At 44.7% G+C, this 24,434-nt stretch overlaps 1 protein-coding gene across 1 annotated transcript in view; it reads left to right on the top strand.

Moving 5' to 3' along the window:
* Positions 1 to 24,434, top strand: part of CACNA1I (calcium voltage-gated channel subunit alpha1 I) — a 580,458-nt gene that overhangs the window by 403,429 nt on the left and 152,595 nt on the right. Inside the window, exons 21-24 of the mRNA XM_085601256.1 lie at positions 4,695 to 4,820; positions 13,412 to 13,501; positions 13,927 to 14,146; positions 22,917 to 23,068. Coding sequence (XP_085457382.1) covers positions 4,695 to 4,820; positions 13,412 to 13,501; positions 13,927 to 14,146; positions 22,917 to 23,068 — 588 coding nt within the window. The remainder of the gene's footprint in view (positions 1 to 4,694; positions 4,821 to 13,411; positions 13,502 to 13,926; positions 14,147 to 22,916; positions 23,069 to 24,434) is intronic.

Raw genomic sequence — 24,434 nt, 5'->3', positions numbered from 1 at the left:
TTCCTGTTCCTCTGTCTGTTGCTAGTATACTCTTCCCTGTTTTCTTTTTTAGGTCTCGCCTCACATAGCACATGCGCTGAAACTTGCAAGACATTTAGTTAGCTGAAAGGGGGCTTGGAGCCCCCCCTCCCCCATTGCTTACAATACATTGGCTTCATTGAAAGTCTTATTTGCCATCTCCTGTTTGGTTAGTGCTTGCTGCCGTTAATTTCTGTTCATGTGTTTCTCTATCCCCGAAGCATGGAACAAGCAGTGCTACCTTTTTTTGGGAGTGTCCTTCAGTTGCTTCTGCTTTCCATCCCTGCCTATTTTTTTCTTCTATTTACAGCACTCCGTAAGATAGTATGTGTTTTTAGGTTCTCTTGCTCATGGTTTTGCTCCATGCTGTTGCTTTCTCTTGCTCGTTTCCCATGTTCGTGGTTTTTTCCTTTTTCCTTTTCAAAATCTCCCCTTCTACTCTTTGGTGCATTAGAACAACACCAGCAGGCCACAGGTTGTTAGCACCACTTAAAAAATTATTTCAAAATGCATTAATGGCTTATAACGATCGCTATTATGTAACCACTCATTTAGTTTGTGACAAAGTGCTTTGGTGGTAGGTATTTCATGATCTATATGATTTCTTGGGAATGATTAAAATGTTTTAGGCAAAAAACAGGGTGTGTTTTGAATTGGTTTCTGTTTGCATGATTATGGGTTGGATAGAACATTCTAGAGTGGAAATAACATTAAATTGTAAAGCGCTATTTTCGCTTTATTAGCTGCTCCTAATGCACTTCTTCCCCCTAGCTTAATGTGTACATTGTAACAAAGATTACCATACCATATCATACAGCACAACGACAGACCATACCTTCCCATATCATGCTATAAAATAATAGGCGACACCATACCATACCATACTATACCATACCATACAATGACAGACCATACCATACCATACAATACCTTACTGTACAATGACAGGCCATACGATATTACACTATACCATACTGTACAAAACAGGCCATACATACTATAGAATGACAGGACATACCATAGCATACCATGCTATACCAGACCATATAATCCTATACCTTACTATGTAATGACAGGTCATTCCATACAATACTATACAATGGCAGACCATACCATACAATGTGCAGATGTAGAGCCAGCAGTGTCTGGTTACAAGTCCCACGCAGTGTCTGATTAGATGGGGCCAGAGCCCCAGTACTTATACCCAAAAGTGCCTTTGGTGTAGGGGGTGACTTCAAAGGAACTCCCTGAAGTGCACAAGGATCCCTTTTAGCCCAGCCCTAGCTTAATACTGTAGAAGAGGGTAAATCAGCCTTTTGTGTGAGGACAGGACACCACCTATTCAGATGTAAGGGTGAGCTACCTCGCCCCCTTCCTGCCCATGAAGGCAATCAGTGTGCAGATGAATGCAGGTGTATCCCCTGTCACACCCAGCCCTTCCTGTGTTGTGGCTGTCTAGAGGGAATGCACAAAATGTAGCTGTCACCCAACCCAGACGTGTATTGGAGACAGGCTGTCAGGCACACAGAGTTATAAGCACAGAGAAATGCCCATTTTTAAATGTGGTATTTTTAAAATAGTAATGGGAAATCCAACTTCAGCAGCAAGGAGGATTTATCATTGCCATTCTAAACATACCAAACATGAAAAAGCTACTCCTTTCTGATCAGGAATTACCTCATAAAAGTATACAAGGGAATTCCCGATGCTAGCCTATGTGAGGAGTAGGCCTCACAGTAGAGAAAAACCAAATAGGCTGTTTGTTACTACCAGGACATGCCAAACATAAAAGTACATATATACAACGAAAGGAGCGTATAAATCATATATCAAATTTATCAATAAATTATTGTACATTATATCAAGTAATCCAATCTACAGGCCAATGATTTCCAAATTTCTTTCGATGTTGAAAAGTTTTTAGTCTCAAAAGTTCATTCAATCATTTCCATATTCTTCATTAAGTCGCAGATCAATCCATTAATTCTTTATAATCATTAATTCTTAACAGTCACAGCCTACGCGTTTCGTCCTCACACAGGACTTCATCAGGGCTTTTATTTGTGATAGTCAGTAGTTATACATCCGATGCTCGCGACCTCTTATTATCAATTGATCCACCTTCTTATATTATCGTCTTTCCTCCTGCGATATTTTTCGTTTCACGTATAGATTAGTATCTCAGATTTTTAAGACCGCGGGAATCATTCTATTATCTCTTATTTTTGTGTCAGAATCGGTAATCTTAGTTCATGGTCCACGGATATCCTCTCATCATTCTACAATTGTCATCCTTAATCCGTTAATTCCTATTATTTTGCTCATCCACAAAAAAAATTCAAAACTCGTCCTTCATAAATTCCTGATATGTTTAGTCTTGATACCACTGGCTGACCAATTTTGCGTTCTCAAGGTGCAAGCATCCATCACCATTCACTGCCAGTCCCGGGAATCCCGCCGTAACGGCCTTGAGAACGCAAACTTGGTCAGCCAGTGGTATCAAGACTAAACATATCAGGAATTTATGAAGGACGATTTTGGAAAAAAAATTCTGGATGAGCTAAATAATAGGAATTAACGGATTAAGGATAACAATCGTAGAATGATGATAGGATATCCGTGGACCATGAACTAAGATTACCGATTCTGACACAAAAATAAGAGATAATAGAACGATTACCGCCGCCTTAAAAATCTGAGATACTAATCTATACGTGAAACAAAAAATATCGTAGGAGGAAAGACGATAATATAAGAAGGTGGATCAATTGATAAGAGGTCGTGAGCATCGGATGTATAACTACTGACTATCACAAATAAAAGCCCTGATGAAGTCCTGTGTCAGGACGAAACACGTAGGCTGTGATTAATGGTTATAAAGAATTGATGGATTGATCTGCGACTTAATGAAGAATATGGAAATGATTGAATGAACTTTTGAGACTAAAAACCTTTCAACATCGAAAGAAATTTGGAAATCATTGGCCTGTAGATTGGATTACTTGATATAATGTAGAATAATTGATTGATAAATGTGATATATGATTTATACGCTCCTTTCGTTGTATATATGTTCAATTTTGGGGTGGCCTTATAGCGGTCGACCACTGAGAGTTGAGCATAGAGTTAGAAGTGATTGGAACAGAACTATTGAGCTAGTGCGCAAAGTGTTTTAAAACCTTGACCACTGTAGGTAATGACTACAAACATAAAAGTACCTGTCCTACCGTTTACTTACACAGACCACTGCCCATAGGACTACCTGGGGCCTACCTTAGATGTGATTTACGTGTAATAAAAGGGCAGTTTAAGGCTTGGCAAGTAGTTTTAACTGCCAAGTCGAAGTGGTAGCAAACTGCACCCACAGGCCCTGCAATGGCAGGCCTTAGACAGATTTAAAAGGCTACTTCTGTGGATGGCACAATCAGGGCTGCAGGCCCACTAGTAGCATTTAATTTACAGGCCCTTGGTTTATGGTATACCACTTTACAAGGGGCTTACAAGTAAATCAAATATGCCAAACAGGTGTAAACTAATTATATCATGTTTAGGGGAGAGAGCACATGCACTTTAGCACTGGTTAGCAGTGGTAAAGTGCCCAAAGTCCTAAAGCCAACAAAAAGAAGGTCAGGAAAATAGGCGGAGGAAGGCAAATTGTTTGGGGTGATCCTGCCAAAAAGGGCCATTTCCAACAATACCATACAATGACAGTCCATACTGTACCATACTTTACAATGGCAGGCAATTCCATATGATACTATACAATGACAAGCCATAGCATATCATACTATATCATACCATACGAATTCATACTATACTATACAATGAGGCTATACCATACTGTTCCATTCCATAGCATACCATACAAAGACAGGCAATACCATACCATATTATACAATGACAGGCCATACTATACTATACAATGCCAGGCCATACCATACCATACCATGGCAAGCCGTACCATACCATGCCATATCATACAATACCACATCATACATTCAGAGGTAACACCATACTATACACTGTTAAGTTTTAAAAGATGCACTATGATGTGGCCAGCATTGACCGTGCCATAGTGCCTTTTTTTTACTTTGTTTTGCTGCACAGCAACGGCGCTGTTGTTCAACATGGTTAAAAAAACCACATTGGCAAAGCCAGTAGACCTCACATAAGCGAGACCTATTGGCTTTGCCAGTACTTTGCTATAACACAGTGGTTTTCCATATGATACCTTTACGCCCAATAGAAAAGACAGGATTTCAGTTATGCGTTAGTGATTTGCGCAGCAGCGTCATCTCTTACCATCATCAGATGTAATTTCACAAGGGCCGTAGTGTGGCCTTGGGCAGGACTAGGGCTGTTTGCTTCTTTTGCTATGAGTTCATCTTCTGCCCTTTTCTTCCTCTGTTTCCTTTTTAAAAAAAATCCTATTCCCATTCCTTCCCACTTTCCCTTTTTTTACCTTCCCATCTGTCCATTTTACCCTTTCACATTCTCTTTAATGCCATTCATTCCCTCTAATCTCTCCTTCCCCTTTCCCCTTCCCTCTGTCTCTTCTCTCATTCTTCCCTCCTTACATCTCCTGTCTTCTCATTCACCCCGTAAAACTATTCCTCTTCCCCTACATTCCCTCTCCCTCTCTCCCTCGTCAATCCCTCCCCATCCACGTCCCTCAGCTCTTCAAGGGCAAGTTCTTCTACTGCCTGGGCCTGGACGTCCGAAACGTCACCAACCGCTCCGACTGCGAGAGCCAAAACCACAAGTGGGTGCATCACAAGTACAACTTCGACAACCTGGGCCAGGTGAGTGCCGGGGGGCTGGGCGTATCAGGGCACGCGTGCACTGAGCGAGAGCGCCCCCTGCAGCATGTGTCACACTAGTCGGGAATGAGTCTATTCATGGGCTCAGGACTCTAAGCCTCAAGAGCCACGCTCTGCAAAACAGATAGCAATAAACAATCCCAAGGCATCGAGTCCTAAATGCGTGCATTAGAAATTATTCCTGGCCGAGAACCACTCAGTAGTAAGCAGAAAGTGAGCTACAGATAACCAAGTTAATGGCAAGTGTCAGTTAGGAGCAGGGCCACTGGAATTATCCAGCAGAAGATTGCCAAATTATGTGGCAGGGTTGAGTACATTATGCGGCAAGAAAAGGCAAAGTATGCGGCATAATGAGGCCCATTTTGTAATATTATTGCTTAATTATTTCATCGTTTTTAGGTCTCGCCTGCGAATGCAGCGCATGCGCTGCTTCGCCTCGGCGAGATCTATTGTTGTTGCTTCTGTGTCTGGGGCCTGTGGAAGCGGGGTTGGTGTCCGCCCTGTCGGCATTAGGCCCCGCCCACCCTGCTCAGACTTGCTTGCGCTTTTCAGGAAGCAATCTCGGCGTGGACCTCTTCCCCACACGCCCCGGTATATTTCCTTCCCTCATGGGGATGGCCTGCTGCTCGCCGAAGGGCCATGGCTGGTTCTTAACAAATTTTAACTTTATTGATTGTGTTATTTATTTTCAGTGCGTGCACACCACTGGTTTAACCTGGCGCTCCAGTTCATGGACCACGCGCATACTTTTTATGGACACAACACCGCGCTAGTTGTTCATTTACTGATCCCGTAGCCGCACTCGTGCTTTAGATGTAAACATCGTAAGCTAAAGTGTGGGTGCCGCGTTTGCTTAAAAAGTAAAGAAATAGAACAAATATGTTCCTCTATTTCTTTACTTTTTAAGCCATTGCGGCACCCGCGCTTTAGCTTACGATGTTTACAGCTAAAGCACAAGTGCAGCTACGGGATCAGTAAATGAACAACAAGCACCTTCAGCCAGTCCCGTTTTTTAAAATCAACAATAAGGTGCATGATGGGATTTTTCAAACGATCTTATTTTAAAATAAAAACAAATATCCCAGAATGCAGGCGCCTCACATAATTCGGGCCACTTGGTAGCCATGCAATGGACCGGTATCAATTGGATGGCAGTAAAAAGTCAGTGCTGACTTTTCAGTGAAAGAATTAAGGATCACGAGTTGCGTGTTTGCATTGTGATAGACAGTAATTGAGATTTTAAGATTGAAGCTGTTTCAGATGAAATATGATCCTGGGACTGACCCATGAGACTGTTTGTTGTGAGTGGGAGAGAAGGAGAGATCTGACATTTACAACTGTTGCGGGTGTGGCTGCGCCCCTGTTAAGAAATGGGGTTCGCATCTGTTTCCGTATTAGCACTTTATATTTGCATCTGTTTTCATGTCTTGAGGCAAGAGGGGATGGTTATTTATTCAGGGCCTGTTCTCCTTTCTGACCCGTGGCGCTAAAATGGAGTCTGACCAGTGTTTCTTCTTACAATCAGATTTACCTCCTTATCAGGGTTACCTTAGGTTTCCTAGGGGTGGAGGGTAGTGGAGGATTGGGTGAGAGGGAATCTTCTGTGCTACTACCAGGAGCATGTGTCATGGGCTCGTATGAGCTGAGAAATTCAGACTTTTGCTCCTGTCTGGTGGTTTCGACTATGCGGCTCACAAGGAGTGTGTGGGGTCTGACCAGTGCTCCATTTGGGTGCAGGCAGTGGTCTGGCCACCTGTGCTACTCTCTGGGTTGTCGTGGGTTGAGGGCAGAGGCGCAACTAGAGCAGAATTTCGGGGGGTGGGGGGGGCTAAGAAGAAATTTCGGGGGGTGGGGGGGGGCTGACTCTTCCAGCAATATGCAGAGTGGAGATGCAGGGGCTTTAGAAGGGTTAAAGAACACAACAAAGCCTCATTTACAAGCAAATGGTCTTTTAAAGACCTGTGAAGTACTAGGGTGCGGCTGTGTGGGTGCCCGGGAAGCTGTCTCAGCCCGGGCTGCCACACACGAGGGGGGGATGAAGCCCTTTGAGCCCAATGGGCGTTGCGCGCCTGGTGGAGGGGGTTAGCCTATTCTCTGGGAGGTGAGTGGGAGGGGTGGAGGCTTCTCTGGGGACTGGGGCCCTTCTTGGAATTGAGCGAATATATGGATTCTTGGAAACGACTGTAATGGTGGTGCACGTTTTAATGTGATTACAGGTCATTATATCATTGTTATACAAGGCCTGCCTGCCTGAACCTGCATCCTGATTGGTCGCAGCAGGATGCTCACGGCATCATATAACCAGGCTGCTTCTCGTTAATCTTTCTTAGTCAGAGCTGCTATCTGTTTACTCGCCTCTATGTACTGTGACCTACATCTGTGTGTGTATGTATGTATGTATAAACGTACTCCCATGGACCTTAGTTGCCATTTCAAGGCCAGTTCACCTGCGTTTGACTTTTATTTATGTATGGCACCAGCTTACAATTATTAAGTTCCGTGATCAGTTGTCCTTTTGTACCTGGTCCGTGTTACACAGAACCTCCTAACCTATTGTGCTGTGCGCCCCTTTAAAACCAGATCACTCTCGTGGAATGTGCACTAGATGAGTTCTGTGTGTGGGTCTCGTGCAAATTTCACGAATCTGCCAATCTTGCATTCTCTAAATCGAGGTATTTGGTGTTGTGTAGTTTAGACAAGTGGATCACGATCGTAGATTGAAATTAAGATTCGCCTGGGGGTCCTTCAAACACTCCTCATCAGAGCCTGTGGAGGACCCTGCACCATACAGGAGAACCTTCTAGAAACGCCTTCATAGGTTGACATACCTGTATAATGTAGTAAGTCAGTCCCGTGCAGCAATTCTGATAATACGTGTTCATGTATCTGCACAAAAGTATGAAAGAAAAAACATGGTAAGCTAAAGCGCGTGCCGCGGTTGCTTCAAAAGTAAAGAAATAGAAAAAAGATGTTTCGCTATTTCTTTACTTTGTAAGCCATTGCGGCACCCGCGCTTCAGCTTAAGATGTTTACAGCTAAACCACGAGCGCGGCTACGGGATCAGTAAATGAACAGCAAGCACCTTCAGCCAGTCCCGTTTAAAAAAAAAATCAAGAATAAGGTGCATGATGGGATTTTTCAAACGATCTTATTTTAAAATAAAAACAAATATCCCAGAATGCAGGCGCCTCACATAATTCGGGCCACTTGGCAGCCATGCAATGGACCGGTGTCAATTGGATGGCAGTAAAAAGTCAGTGCTGACTTTTCAGTGAAAGATTTAAAGATGCTGGCACGCGCATTTACAGTTACTCTAGTACTGTATAATCACGGGCCTACGAATCCCAGCATACTTAGTGCTGATGGCAAAAACAAATTGATAAAAGACACACTCATGGATGTATGTTCCTACTCCATTTCTACTTAAAAGATGTTTGCGACCATTATTTGTGGTATTCAACATTGGCGCGCGGCAGCTTAGTAGCGTGTTGCTTGTGCCATGTGCAGGCTAAAGGCAAGCTTACCATGTGTCCTTTGAAATTTAAATTAAATTCAGCATGCAATACAAGAAGATCTCTGGACAAAAAGGATTTTTTGTGCTGTCCCCACTATGGAAGCAAAAAACATTTAAGATGTGCTCTGAGATGATTGTTCCTCTATTACGAATTATGCCTTTCACAAGAGCCTAGAAGCAATGCGGTGTGCGCTATACAAACATACAACAAGCAAAAAAATGCAATGAAATCGAGCATGAAACAAAAGTAAGCAAGAAATATTTTAGCATATACAAGTTGGAGCGGTTTATTGACATAACAGGTTGTATTTCAAAAGGCAAGAGCCGCACATTTCAGGAGAAATCATCTACACACCTGTATGTTTTAATACATCGTGCCCTGGGGACTAGGAGAGAGAAAGGCTGTAATCCTTGGCTAATATTTGCACTAGTGCAGTCACAATAGAGACTGCTTGACAGCCCAGCCCCTGAGGCAGCTCCTCCCCGTCATCAGTCGTACACAAGCATTTGCAATGCAATAGGTCTCGCATTAACGAGAGTTTGAGCTATTGGTACTGTAAATGACAATGCCTTTTATTTATGTTTTGGTTTTTAAAACATAAATAAAAGGCATTGTCATTTACAATGCCAATAGCATAACTCACGTAAATGCGAGACCTATTGCATTGCAAATGCTTGTTAATCTTGGTAACATGGTATGGGCATTGGTTGCACCTCATTAGTCCTATTTCCTGACACGGGATTTACGGCTGAAAGGAAAGTGGAAAGGGTACTCCGTTGCAACGGCGATGGAGTACCATTTCTGCCAACCTGAAGGTCGACCCGCTTCATTTAGTCAGACGGGCCTTCAGTGTAGATGGCAGAGACTGCTCCCTCTCTGCTGCCTACCCACACTTCCGACGGACCTGTGGAGTACGTGCCGTTGGAGGTTTGGCCTAGTGTCCGCCCGCCGTATTTAAGTTGGGCGGTCACACGGGTAGTTTTCTCTGCCCATCACCGCCATGAAAAACGTGGTGGTAAGAGGTAGTGACATTTTTTAAATGACCCCAACGCCAAGGGAGAATGCTTCGATGGTCAGAGGGTCCTTGTTTGGAATTTGGTTTTCAAAAGAAAGGCCCGCTTTGGGATGTTCTTTTTGAAAATAAAAAAAGTTGTAAGGTTGATGCCAGGTTCTGTCATGTTGACGGAGGCGTCTTTCAAATTTACAATGCATTTCCAGTAACCGCTGTGACAGTGGTTCCTAAAAATACAAGAGAAGTCTGCAGAGGCAGCGGACATCTTTAAATACGGCTGGCAGAGTACCTTGCCATGGCAGGAGTGAAGTGCTCCACTACATGCTTCCATGCCCTTGGCCTACTCCGGAGAGTATTCCATTTTCTTCACTCCTCCACTCGGAAAACTCTGGTACATGCCCTAGTACTCAGCCGTCTGGACTTCAGCAACGCCCTACTTATTGCCGCAAAGGAGTCCTCACTAAACAGCCTACAGGTAGTTCAGAACACGGCAGCTCGCCTAATAACTAGTGCTCCCCACCGCACACCCTCTCTTTCTCTACTTCGTAAACTACACTGGTTACCAATACGTAAGAGGATCCAGTTCAAAATCTGCTGTCTGGTGTTCAAAGGCCTTAACCATATGGGACCGACATATTTGGCAGACAAACTAGTTAGATACTCCCCTTCACGTACCTTACGTTCCCAAGGAAAAGGTCTCCTTACCATGCCAAGGATTAAACAAACCAGATTGGGAGGCAAATCATTCTCCTACCTTGCCCCCCAACTTTGGAATCAACTACCCCTGGATATCCGGCTCTGCAATAACTACTTGTCTTTTAGAAAAAAACTGAAAACAACTCTCTTCTAAACCCATTCAGCTTTCTCCCTTCTCGTCCACAGCGCGGAGATACCCCACCCGGGGTGATTCATGCGCTTTATAAATGACATAAATAAATAAAATAAATAAATTCCGCCGTCCACCTAAATTTAAATCTGCCCTTTAGTGTTGTCAAAATACCAGGCTTCCCACCATCAGCTGACAGAGACCACAATATCTCATTTGCTGGCGTAAGCTTCCCCTGCCCCAACAAAACCAAGTGCAGTGTGCTCTTGTCTACGATACTATGGTGTGATACTACCAGTCCCTTCAGAAGGCCACGTTTTCCATCCCAGTCTTCTGCAGACCCCTGAAAAAGGCCTGCTTCTGTCTTACAGTCTTTCTTCTTGGCACCCGCCCCATATAGGACCCTGCTGGTGAGAGACGTATGCCTGTTTAGGTCTTGGAGAGATGCGCCATATTGTACCTTAAGTCTGTTCCATCTGTCCTGAAGTCCACACACTGAGTGACAAGCTCCTACAGTACAGTTAGCACACTGCATGCGGTTGTGTCCCCTGCAGACTCTGAACAAAGAACAGCAATGAAACATTTGCAGAATAGGTTTTCCTCGGCGGGGTTGAAAACCACGCTGTTTTGTTAAGTAGCAAAATATTTAAAAGATGTGTGCCCTAATGCATTGGAGAAACTCGTGCCAATGTTTGCAGCAGGTTTTCCTGCAAAAAGGAACGTTTAATCAATGCCTTGCTCAAAAAGGATTTTTTTTCCCGGAACAAGAATATATCTAAAATGTTCTTTTTGAAATGTATCTAATTTTAAGATCAACTAATAATATATGATCTAATGTTACTATATCTTATAGTGTGATTATAAACACGTCCATTATTATAACCCTTTACATAGTCGTATATAATATTTATTAGTAAATAGTATGTGATTTTGAAATTTTTAGAAATATGTGAATATTCTTGTTCTGCAACAAATATTCTGCACACCTGAAGAGCACCTTGCCCACCCTCAGACATTCCGCCGTTCTGAAAATGTATGAAGAGGTTTTAGGACTTTGAAAAAAAAATTGAATAGTTAATTAAAATGTTTTAAAAGTCTTTTGAAATGCAAATTATAAATGATACTCGCCGGTCTAAACGGTTTTATGATGTTTATAAATTATGAGTTGTTATAAAATCTATAAAGGTTATTTGTGGTTTAACATCACGTTCTGCTAAAATAAACCATCAGCTTTCGAAGGGAAGTGATTATTTTGCTGGGAAAGACAAGTAGTTATTTGTTCCTTTGTGGACTTTTTTCTGAAAATATGCAGAAGATGGATCTCCGGAACTTCACCATCTTCATGTAGTTTTTACCTCACTGTTGCAGGAGTACTTTAACAGCATCGCACATTTAATCAAACATATAATGGAACCCATAGGGCTCTGTGGTCATCTCTCAAGTCATTTCTGCTGTCCTATTGACCCATAATTCTCTGCACTATACGACTAATGCCCTAATTTCTTCTCTCAAAATATTGATCATTGGTCCTATCATGTGAAGGTCTCCCATATTTTACTAAAAATAATTTCACTTGTTTGAGCTACTGACAAAACAGTCACGTATCTAGCAATTTTTCACGAAGATTTCTCTGTTTTTTGTGGCTCCAGAAGTGCTAATGACTAACCAGTTCCGAAAGTAGCAACATCACCATGCCACTTCTCGGGTTAGCGCTAACTTGTGATGAGTAATGCACTTACACCTCCAAAAGGTGCAGTGGGAGACCATGGCACTGGGTGGGTGTGGAGGATAAGGTGGATAGCAGTCTCAAAATAAACATTGGCATTTTGTTTGACATTTTTTTTTTTTATAAAACATTGTTGTGGGTGCGGCCGGGACATCACCATCATTAAAAAAAAAGAATAACTTTGGAAAAAAGCAAAAATGTTTTTGGGTCTAAAAAAGCACACATTTCCTTTGTAGCTCTTGGCACAGAAGCGGACTACTTTGCGTGGGGATCTGTTCCTTGTAAAAGAGCAGAAGACAGTCATTTACAGTGATGTTAAAGTAATAGCCGAAATGTGCTGACGTATTTCCCCATGCTGTATGCTGTAGTGTAGTGGGAGAGGGAGAGAAATGTGTGTGACACAACAGCAGACCAATCGATGAAGAGGGCTGACTGAAAGCCCCTATAAGTAAATAATATATTATGTATATAATTTTACTAAAATCAAAAGATCTTGGCTAAAGCCAGACCTAAATAGATTTCGTGCAGCTAAAAGATGACAACATTTGAAAATACTAGAAACTGCACCCATATCACTAAGGGACAGATTACGGGTTTTGCGGTCCAAGGACTGCCAGACTCTTGGTGGCCCGACAGTGGCTGTCCAGACACCGCCACACCAGGGGTCCGACTGCCTCATTAAGACATGGGCATTTGTACCTCCATCATCCGCCTACACCGCCAGGGAACCGCCACGGAACCGCCACCAAGCATATTACGAGTTTGCTCTCCGCCACGGTTTTCATGGCGGTTCTACCTCCATGAAAACCATTACGGAGAGAAAATGGCCCCCTGGTGCTTCACGCCATGTGGATGCACACGGGGGGCACAAAATGTGCCCCACTGTGTGCATGTACACCAGTTCCTGCACAGCATGGACTTCACAGTCCATGCCGTGCAGGAACCGTTTTTGGCATTCTCACTGCGGTGCTCATTTTTAGAGGCATCGCCGTGGGAATGCCAAAAACCATCCTGCCAGACAGGAGGAAACTCCCAATCTGGCAGGCGGCCCGACCACAGCTTTGGCGCAGCTCCTGCTGGGCCAGAAGTTGTAATCAAGCCCTAAGTGTTCCTCAGGCCAACATCCATGTGCCCTGGCTCAATTAACCTCTAATTCATCCTAGGCAAGTCGTTAGAAGCTCATGTTTTCCTTTGGCGGTAGCTTATAAAAAATCTGTTGGACGCACTTGGCTTTGGTGTCAAAGGACCTTAAGTTCTTAGTCCCTCCCAGGCAATTATCGTAGCTGTTCCGCCAAGAACGTCGTAATGTGGCACTATAAAAAAATCTAATGTTTCAATTGGGCCATGTAGCCTCCTTGTCCTGTGACAAAGAGAAAAGCACTAGCAAGTCAACTTAGTGGTTGAGCTAAATGATAGTTGAGTAAGTAAGGTTTATCATCAATATTATGATTACCCTGAAATGTATGTCTTAACCATTCCTTTCCTGCTTTCCAGGCCTTAATGTCGCTGTTCGTCCTGGCATCTAAGGACGGCTGGGTCAACATCATGTACAACGGACTGGATGCTGTGGCAGTGGATCAACAGGTATTGTAGCTCTCTCTGGCCCCTTTATTGCTTTGATTTAGATGCATTTTCATGGGGTTGTAACCAGAATCTGCCCTAACCCCCCCTCCACGACCTAGAGTGCCTTCTATGGGGCAAGGATGGGGGCAGCAAGAACAGTGGATGTCAGTAAGAGCTGCTCCTGCACCTGGGAGCGGAAGTAAACAGAGAAAAGAACGAGGACCTTAAGCTGCTGATGAGGGGGAGAGACAAACAGAGAAACAAGGGAAGGCAGTAATTACTTGGAATTATAGCTACAGAGTGTACACAGGTAGGTATGAAAAACAAATGCCTGATAACTTATCCCTCTGACCATACCCAAATTGGACCTGTGATGGCTTACCTCCCCGTCACCTTGCTCCACTAACTTAGCTAGCCAATCACATTTCTGCATTTCTGTCCTCCAGCCCGTGACCAACCACAACCCATGGATGCTACTCTACTTCATCTCATTTCTGCTGATCGTCAGCTTCTTCGTGCTCAACATGTTCGTGGGGGTTGTGGTGGAAAACTTCCACAAGTGTCGGCAGCATCAGGAAGCAGAGGAGGCTCGACGGCGTGAGGAGAAGAGGCTGCGGCGCCTCGAGAAGAAGCGCAGGAGTAAGGAAACCATTAAGTGTCCTGTGGGTTCGTAGGCCGAGGCTTCCCAAGGCCTCTTCCTTCCCTTCTTCGTGTGTGTGTGTGTTTTTGGTTTCTTTGTGAGAGTTGTGTCACAGTCCCGTCGGGCTCTGAGCCACAAAGACCTGTTTGGGCTGCACTCTAAACCATGTGCTCCCTTTTTGTCTTTAGCTTATTATAGCCCTCATTGATAGAAAGAGAATGGGGAGAACTAAGGAGGTCGCCTTTTTATAATGGTTCATAGAGATATACACCAGAAAAAAGTAGCATGTGCCCTAGGACTTCATCTCTGGCCAAAGGTTAACAAAATGACAGCCATTTTAATATTGTCAATTGAATTTTAAAAATCCCGCTTGAATACCTCTCGTCAAATGACTCTTTTCTTGGAGGGAAGTGATAATGATGTGGGTAGTGGCTCCTCCAAACTCCTTTGGACGTTATACCCAAAAAGCAAATCAAATACTACAAATGTAGGCTCCAGAGAGTTCTAGATAGAGTGTCCTTAAAACACCGCTTTCATTCTGGAGCCTAGGCAGTTTCCTTAAATTTGCAGATGGCACATTGTTCCTCTTGAAATTATTTCTCTACTCGTATAGCTCATGTTTGGACCTTTTTAAATCGGATTGTCTGCTATTATCAAGCTTACAAAATTGTAAGGAAGATGACCCCACCTTTCAATTCACATGTGTACTGACTTATATTTTTTGTGATTAAAGTAACTGTTTAACCTTTTTAGCATATGAATATTTAGACTTCTATAACATGTAATGTCTTCCAAAGTGTAGGCATGGAAGTATAGGCCTTCTTCTCCCAAGAGATTAATTGAAACACAGTGCTCACCCAAAAGCAAAAACAAACAAGAATGAGTGCTGTAGCTCACTTTTGACACAGCGGCAGCCATCTTGAATGGTCCTTAGAAACAGACACAGACTGTGATGGCAGATGTCTTTTTATGGACCCTAAATAAACATGGTGGTGTCCATAAAGGAAATGTAAAAAAATAGAAAACAGCCTAACTCTAGTTACTTTGTGAGCCAATAATCTTTGGCCTCAGCCCACCACTGTACAGTCACACCCAATCAACGGAAATAGAAAGTACATACAAATGGGAAAAAATACTATGACTGTCTTTGGTCAGAATACGTGGTAGTAGCCATGTTAGAATGGCCCTTTGTGAAATAAACTTGACAAAAATGAATAGCACAGTTTGGCTTTATTCATAATAGAAATGGGCTTGGAAAGTTCCTAAAGCGCTCGACTCCATGGATTAAACTTCTTTTGGCTTCAACCTAGAAGGGCTCTGTCAACGACAGTACGTAGAAATAGAAAACAGACTAGAATAGAATGGTACAATTTGGCCTGTTTCCAGTGGCACCATTTTCTCCATCCGCCATTCTTTGAATTTAGTAAATGCCCTATTCTGACTGCTCACAAGGTGTCCTTGCTGCGTTATTGTCAGTGTAATATGGGCGATGCCGTACTATGAGAGGACATATAACGTGACTGCAACACTGTAGTCTGCCTGCTGTCAACATGACCTCAAGCAATGTTGCTTTGTGACTGGACTCTGCTTGTTGTCTCTTCAAAGGGACTTACTGTTTGCTGCAGACTCTGTATTTTATATCGACTTGAAGTTCCTAACTACTGCCACATGGCAAAATATTTAAAGACAAGAATCGCCTCAAACTCTGGCACAGGGATCAAAGTTCGGCGGTGGTATTGAGATTCACTCAAAGGACTCAGCCTGAAAAGTGACACTTAAGTCCATCTTGGAGCTTCACGGCACATCAAGGTGCATTGCTGGTACTGCAGTCTTAGAATCAATGAGCGTTCCACCAATCCCATAATTCACTTAGGTGGGATTTTGAAATCCAGGAGCAGGCTCCAGTTTGACACTGATGGCTGTGTGACTGCTCTCTGGTTATAAGGAGCGCAGGTCCACTCCAAAAGCTGGATAGGCGTGAGAGGCTTAGAGGAAGAAAGGAAAACTTGCAAAATACCCCCCTAGCCCAGGAGAGTATCAAGGGGCTGAAAACTGAACCGTTTCAGGCAAGAGGGAGCCACATGCTAAATTTGAGAAACGCCAGAAGAGAGATTTTTAGGAAAAAATAGAGAGAATTTAATTTCCCCATTAACTGTCATTGAAGCAGGTGGAAGAGGTGTGGCGCAGTGGAAGAGGTATGGCGCAGCGGCCAGGGTACCTGTCTCCGGACCACGGGGTCCACGGTTCAGTCACCAGTCCCGGCGGCATGTTAGCCCAGCACCATATGACTCTGGGCAGTAGCTCGCTTAATCTTCCCGAGGGCAACCAGCGCCGGGACATCTCTCCGGAGGTAGCCGTGTGCTTTACAAATGCTGGTAATTCATTATTTCAAGCAGAGGAAGTTTTAAGCAGGCGAAAGCTCAAATAACATGATTTTTATCCGGAGTATCACTCCCTAAATGTATATTGTTGGCAGTTATGGGGCAAAAGAATGGGAAGGTGAGAAGTCCAACAAGGAAGGTGAGGCGAAGGCCCACTCATAGAATGGGCGAGAGTGGATGGAATAAGAGGGCCCTCATCTGGGGAGCGGAAAGGACAGGGCCTAACCAGGCCCACAAGTGGCAAAAGGGAAAAGACGTGGAAAGGATAGGACACTGGCAGGCTATTCGATAATCTGGGGTGGGCAAGGAGGGCCAGGCCCCTACAGAGGGACAGGGGAGCCGTGATAGCATGTGAAAGGCCTTGGCTGGGAGTGGGGGACATGGGCTGGGAAGGAAATGGCCCTCTCAGAGGAGAGTGGGCTGGTATGCACCCCAATGGATGGCAGGATAGGAAGATAGAGTGTACTCACTATGAATGGAAAGTGGGAAGGGATGGAAAGTGCCCTCTTACCAGGAAGGGGAAGTGTGATGGGAAGCTAAGGGATGGTGGGAGTGGGGTGGAAGTAGAGGATAGAAACCCTCATAACAGCTGTGCACTAAGATTCTGAATCAAGAAAGACTGATAGGGTGGGCTGGTGCTGCCCTGTGTTATTTTATAACCTTTTGTTTCTTCTGTCTGTTTGAAGCTGTGGATGTTTGATGTCAGGTATTAGATGTTTATATTTCCTTCTCTTCCATATGTGTGTATCCCTTCCTGCTCTGCAGGGTCCTGTCCTTCCAGCAATTCTACCCTGTGCCCCCGACCCCAGTGTCGGGAGCCCTGTACTGCCTCCGCTCACAGTGTCGGGAGCCCTGTATTTCCTCCGACCCCAGTGTTGGGAGCCCTGTATTGCCTCTTCCCCCAGTGTCGGGATCCCTGTATTGTCATTCAAACCTAGTCCTAAAGGAATCTTTTTCAGAGTGGGGCTATGGGAGAGTGGTGAAGCACAGGTCCCAGGCAGAGCTAATATTGGAGACCCATCCTAGTGGAGACTATAGATACACTGTCCACCCACTGAGGCAGAGGAACATGACTACATCTCCCGTCTGTGTAAGAAAAGAATAACGTGCCCCATTATGGTGAGGGAGGTGGGTGACCCTTGAAACTCTTTGTTGTAGTAGCCACGTTTCTCGTGTTTTGGGTTGTGTGGCCGACCCCCTGCTCTGGGCGCCCTGTAGTATATGCTGTCCTAGTTGCTGCCTGGCACACCTCGTGCTCCTTCCATTTAGGTGACATCCCTACCTGTCTCTTCCTGCACCCCTTTCACTAACCAGCCAAGGTGCTAGGCTGAAGCTCTGAAGGTTAGATCACTAATACTCACTCCTGGCATTGCTTCCCAAGTTAGAGAACTTGAATCTGACTCAGTAATAACACCAGCAGCGTAGTGTGGCCTTACCGGTCATCCATCTATTTGCAATTGTCATTAAATGAATCGCATAAAAGAAGAGTGCTATATGCAACCGTGTCCATCCACAAACCAACACAAGAGGATCCCTAGGCAAGGCTTGGCTTGTTTAGAAACAAGTTGGGCATGCATTGTCCAAAGTACCTAGATGATCCTAAACATTGCCAGTGCGCTAAAGATGTTACAGAAACCACCTTGTAAATCTTGGCACTTTGTGTTTCACCTTTAAAGGCCGTTATGCAAACAACCTGGAAGCGGTCCTGTTGCTGGGAACTTAAACTGCAGTAACAATTCACAGGGTAACCCTGAATTCCTCACTGTCCAGGTTCAAATATTGTGCAACTTGCAGGCTTCGAGGAAATAACACTGGTCACTGACACTAATGTTCAAGGTAAAGTGTGAAGGCACGAGATTTTCCCACTGATTCCCCAGTGGACACCTTTGCCATTTTGGTAATGGTTTAAGGGTACGTGAAAGGCCTCTGTCCATTACCGTAGAGTTAATAATTCTGTTCAGTCTGTGAACCTTGTTCCATAGCTTGCAACTGCAACTTCTTGAGAACCCAGGCCATAGACAAATGTTCCCTTTTAATAGCCGTATATTCCCACAACTTTCAAAGACTATGGTACACACAGTTTGGTCTTAGACCCAATAACCACCTTGTTTATGCTACCTCCAGTATGGGTCTTTAGCACGCCCACAAGTGGACTGTCATCATGGTCTCTAGGCAGTCTCAAGGGCTGGTAGACTCATCACTCTGCTAGAGGGAGCTGCAGAGAGGTCATTTTGTTTGAGTGTCCATCTGTTGATCCTCTAAGAATATGTCCTCAATTCACTCAGGGCCTGATTATGACATAGGCGGCCATACAACGGACGATGCAATTCGCTGTCCGCTGTAGGACCACCAAAGCTGTGGTGCTGCCCCTGCCAGATTTGGAGTTAAATCTTGGTCTGCGGGCGGTGCCGCGCCAGTCTGACAGGCTCATAGAAGAGCCTAACATGCAGATCGCTGCTGTCAGAGTGCCAACTGCACCTTTCCGCACGGTGTGGCATAGCAGGAACTGGGGGTGCAAATCCAGGGGGGGCACTACATGTTTCCTCCAACATGCACCCCCGGGCGCAGAGGCGGCAAGGCCCCTATTAGAGCCCCCTTAGTTACCTCACTGCCACCCTTTTCATGGCAGACTCACCGCCATGGAAAGGGTGGTGGTTTGGAAATTCAGAATATACTCTGCGGTGAAGGAGGCAGTCCGACCGCCACACTCAGAATGTGTTGCACGGTGCACAATGTGGAGGTGGTCGGACCACCATGCTCGTAATCAGTCCCTTAGACTGATGTTGGGATCATCAAGGGGTTCATGCTGAGATGTCATAAGGCACAGTGAACACTACTTGTACCCAACTATATATGGAAGTACTCTTGTTGCTGCTGCTCTAACCTCGAATTTCTAGCCCATTGGACTTTCAAGTTCCCATCCACTGTTAGAACTGGTTTTACGTTCTGCCTATCAGAAGTAAAAAGACACTCCCATGCCTAGCCCACTCCCCTTGCTAAAGAGATATCCACTGAGCCATTTCCAGTCTGAACCCTGAGCAAGAAGAAGCAGTTAGGAATTGTAAAATCTCTGCACAATCTCACACCCTCCTTGTCAGGGTTGAAAAAAAAAATGAATTGAACGTTGCTCAGTAACAGAGCCATTTCCAAAACTCATTAGGTGAATCATAGAAAACAAAGCACTGAATATTACACTGTTGGTCTATCCAGCTACAGACACACCGAATCACCTGAATTGCAGAGTTTCATAAAGAGAGGCCTGATTTGTCTGCATGCAAAGTTGACAGAAACGTCCAGTGGCTGCTGACAAACAAATGAATTTATGCATCGATAAGCTGACTGACTGATTACACTTAAATCCAGTATATAAGATTTGTTCAGTGCCACCTGTACGAGAGGCATTGGAACACAGCAAATTGAACAGAAACATTTACATAAATGAAGCACAGTAGAGGAGAGGGAGAACAAATAAATAATAAAAAGAACATGACATCAAGCAGGACGAATTTCCAGCAGTCTAGCAAGTTATTGTTTGCGAGAGAAGAGCCTGGGAGAGAGTCTGATGTTCTCTGGAAGTGAATACCACAATACAGAAGAAACGCCCAGCAGTGACCAGCAGAATGTTTGTGTGCTGGATAGGTTGCCGAAAGTATCTTACAGAACCTAGGGTCTTGTTTAAATTTTGGCAGATGGGATACTCCGTCACAAACCTGGCAGATGTACTATGCAGCCACGGCCCGTGCAGGTAAGAGCGGTGGGGCGGTGGGGGCGGGGTGGGGGGGATTCGACAGACAACCATGAGGGTAACACAAATAAATAATTAATTTTCCCTTATCATCTGTCGAAACCCCCCCCCCACCCGGCCCCACTCTCTTACCTTAACGAGCCTCGGCTTAGACTATGTGATGTATTGCAAGTGCATTATAGCTTACAGTTCTTGTAAGATGGCAGACAGGGTATCCGTCATGCTTTGACGGAGTGTACCATCCTCCAAACTCTCAAGAATGCCCTTCATGTGGTGGTTCCACCAGAGTTCTTGAAGTTCTCACAGTGTGGAGACGTTTGCAAAGGATGTGGCAGTCTTCTGGAAAACCCACAGTCTCATAAATCACTTTCTGTGCGTGAAAGGAGGGCAGATACTTCAGAATTCAATGCCATTAAAGTAGGTCTCCATTCCAATTCTTTCCTCCATTCCCTGTCACTATTGTGTGCACCAGGGGTCCAGACAACTGATGAAGTATCGGGTTCTGTCAGTCGTACAGACATTGACATTTCTCACCATCCTTGGAGACGGGCCATCATATGCTCAGATACTGCTGGGAATGGAGAGGAAGGCAGAGGGAAAATTAAAAACTGCGTCATAACTAATAGCAGATGGGGCTTTGTGTGCATTCCTCATTCTGGGCGTGATCCTGCTGGAGTCCTCCATCTGTAAAGTCCGCCATACCAACACTGCTGGAATGGAATCTCCTCTAATGGGGAAGCTATAAGTCTTTCTACATTTGCTGCATCTTCTGCAGGACAAATGCCCCACCAGTTTTATTTTTTTGTCGTATCACCCCTGGCCACTGAGCTCTCTGGGATATTCTTGCCTTCGTCCCATTGGGCCCAGTGGTGTCTTTTTCTCATTGGCGCCTAGCGCATGGCAATCACCCGGAGGGTAGCCCACACAACTGGGACCAAGGGATCTCATTCCCATGAAGGCACAGACAGCTTCCACCCCTACCTGCTCATTTCTGCTCCATTCCATGCAGGTCTATTGCCAGCTGCAGCCTTCTCCCTCATCCTCAATCCCCACTTGTCAGGAAGTAAAGATAATTCTCAATGATTTAATGCAAGATGTGCCGCTTTCATTTCATACTAAGACAACTACTAACATTGGGCATTCTCTCCCTCCCCATCCCTTTCTGCCTTGGCTCCCCTTTCTCTCTAATTGTACCCTGTACGCCCATTTCTCTCTCTCTCCTGTCATGACTCCCTCTTTGTCCCTCCGCCTGTTTCTCTGCTTCTCTGTCTCTCTTTATCTTTTGCATTTGTTGTCTCTCCTTGCTATTGACTCTTGTATGACCCTCTTTAAATCTTGGTCTGTTTGCCCTTTCCCTTTTTCTCTTCGCCTCTAACCCTGATCATCCTTCTTTGTCCAACGTATGCTCCCTCCCTGTCCCCTACCATCCTCTCTAACTACTTGCACTACCTTATTCTCTCCTATTGTTCGCTTTGCTGTCTCTCTCCATTTTCACTCCCTATTTCCTCATCCATCTCTTACCTTAATCCTCACCCATTCCACTCCACCACCACCTCTTCTCCCATCTGTATCCTCTTTCTCACATCTATCGTCCTCCCTTCTTATTCTGTGTTCCTTATCTTCCCCTCCCATGTCCATCAACTCCACCCCATCTCTCCTCTATCATCTCTCATCACCCATGACCCTCATTCATTCTTCCATCTGCTGCTCATCTCTTTCTTTACCTCTTTCCTTTCTCACTCGTCTGCACATTATCCTGTATTGTCTCTCTCCCACTATTACGTTGATCTTTCACCTGCCTCTTCTCTACTCCACTCAATCTGCCCCCTCTTATCCATCTCCCTATCCACATCCTCTCACCCACAATATTTTTCTGTTTTTCTCATTTATATAATCACATTTTCCCCATCCTCTGTGTTTTATTCCTTTTCTCTCTTACTACTCTTGTCTTTAATCCATGTCTTACCTCTTTACCCTTTCCTCCCTCTCTCTCTTCTCCCGCTCTCCCTAACCCTATTTCTCTCACCCATGTCACACTCCTCTTTCCCTACCCTTTGTCTTCCTATTCTCCATTGGGTACACCTATTTGCCACCCACACATTCCTCAACTTCCCTGACAACCTCTCTTCCACTTGCTGTTCTGACTCTCCCTCTCCTTCCATCATAATACCCTCACTCTCTTTGCTCCCTCTTTTCCTACCCACTCTGCTCCCCATGTTTCCATACTCCCCTTTACCGCAACCCTTACTGCTCCCCCTTCCGCTCAACTTTATGCTTCGTCCCACCCCATCCCTATTTGTTTCTCCTCACTTGCTTCCTTCTCTTCTCCATCATTTGCTTTCCTCCCTCTCTCTCTCCATGTTCCCTTCCCTCCATCACTTCTGGTTGCTCTTCTACTTCCGTCTTGCACCACCCACTCATTTTCCTTCTCTTGCTCCCCTGTTTTCCCCTGTTATGCTTGCTCTACTCTACCTCTCTTTTGTCTGCTCTCCTTTCTGTTTTGCCTTCCCCTGTTTATTCAACTCTCTTCCTTGCCCCTCCTTTCCCTCCCCTCTTCCTCTTGCTTCCTTGTTTCCATCTCTTTCTCTCTTCTACTTGTTTATCCTATCTTTGTCTCCTTCCTTTGCTTCCTCTTCCCTCCCCTCTCTCGTTACCCCTCTGCCCCTGCAGAAGCTCAGCGCTTGCCGTACTATGCCACCTACTGCCCTCTCCGCCTCCTCATCCACACGGTCTGCACCAGCCACTACCTGGACATCTTCATCACGATCATCATCTGCCTCAACGTGGTCACCATGTCACTGGAGCACTACAGCCAGCCGCTGGTGAGTGACCGGCCCCTGGGCCACCTTTGTGTTGCCCCTGGAGTTTCTCTGCACCTACTCCACATCTCTGCTGGCCGTAGGGAGCCCTCTGATCAGCCACTTTAACACCCACATTGGTCAACTTTACATCAGCTCTGCCTCTGTGCCACACCTGAGGGCCCTGTGTTTTCGTAGACAAGGGAACCCGAATGTATATAGGAGACAATGGGTACAGTTAGCTGTAGAGGAACACGCGGCGCCTACCAATAGAGTGTTTTACAGCAATCCACATAGAAGTAAAAATAATTTCTATGGCAACAAAAATTAAATGAAATAATACAAGAATTTAATAAATGTGGAGAAAAAAAGGGAAAAGTGGGAAACATACAGGGCAGAAAACAATTAGATCAACAAAACTCAGACATTTCCAGGGTGATTGCACAAATACAAAATTAGTGGCACATATAGTATAAGGTACCAATGCTATCCTTAACAAAATAAAGAGCAATTGTAATAGTCATGGTACTCTGTGTCGACCACGTTTCGATCCCTTTTACGATATGGGGACCATCATCAGGACTTAAATATGTATACCTTAGACAAGAAATGCCTGTAAAAGGAGAGAATTTACTGGGGAAAAAAGAAAAAATGAGAAGTGAACAATAAGAGGGAAAGAAATTATGAATATTATTACTAAACCACCTAGAATAGGGATCGGTGGCCTCCCATACCATGCAAGTACGTGGTTGGATGAAATATATCCACTGACGACTGAAGTGAAGGTAGTAGTTCTAGCAAGCGTGGGGCATGCACATACATGAACCGGCTTATTTTATGAGTGGAGTCAGTGAGGGGTTATTACTAAAGTAGCCTGGATGACCTGTAATAGAGATCAGTCCAACCAGGCAAAATCCATAGATATGGAAAGGAAAGCAACATGGCAGTTAGCGGTGAATCTGCTGCCCCTAAGTGTCTTGACTGTGCGAATGCCGGATTCCAGTATGTGAGTTAAATTTGACTAGAAGGAAAGGGAAGGGTAGGTTGATGGGAAGCTGATGATCAGCGTACCATATGTTCTATTACAGCTCGATAGAGGGAGTGTTCTTACCAAGGGATTTCTTATGTACATTAGCTGGCGATGAGCTGACCGTGTACTTAGATCCGGCTGGATATAGGGACTGTCTTTACCAAGAGATGTCTAATGTCCAATAGCGCCGGATAGGGGAGTGCAACGGATCATCTGGTCCAAAGCAGCTGGTGTAATTAAAAAGGGCTAAGCATCAGGAGAGTAGAATCGGAACCCTAATCTAGTAAAGGCCATGTGAGACTGCTACTCACTGGATAGGACGAACGTCCGAGGCATCAGAAAGCGAGCACCCTCTTCAAT

Source organism: Triturus cristatus, chromosome 4_2, assembly GCF_964204655.1.
Source record: "Triturus cristatus chromosome 4_2, aTriCri1.1, whole genome shotgun sequence".
In the NCBI taxonomy this organism is placed as follows: Eukaryota; Metazoa; Chordata; class Amphibia; order Caudata; family Salamandridae; genus Triturus; species Triturus cristatus.
This window is presented reverse-complemented; position numbering and strand designations above follow the sequence as displayed.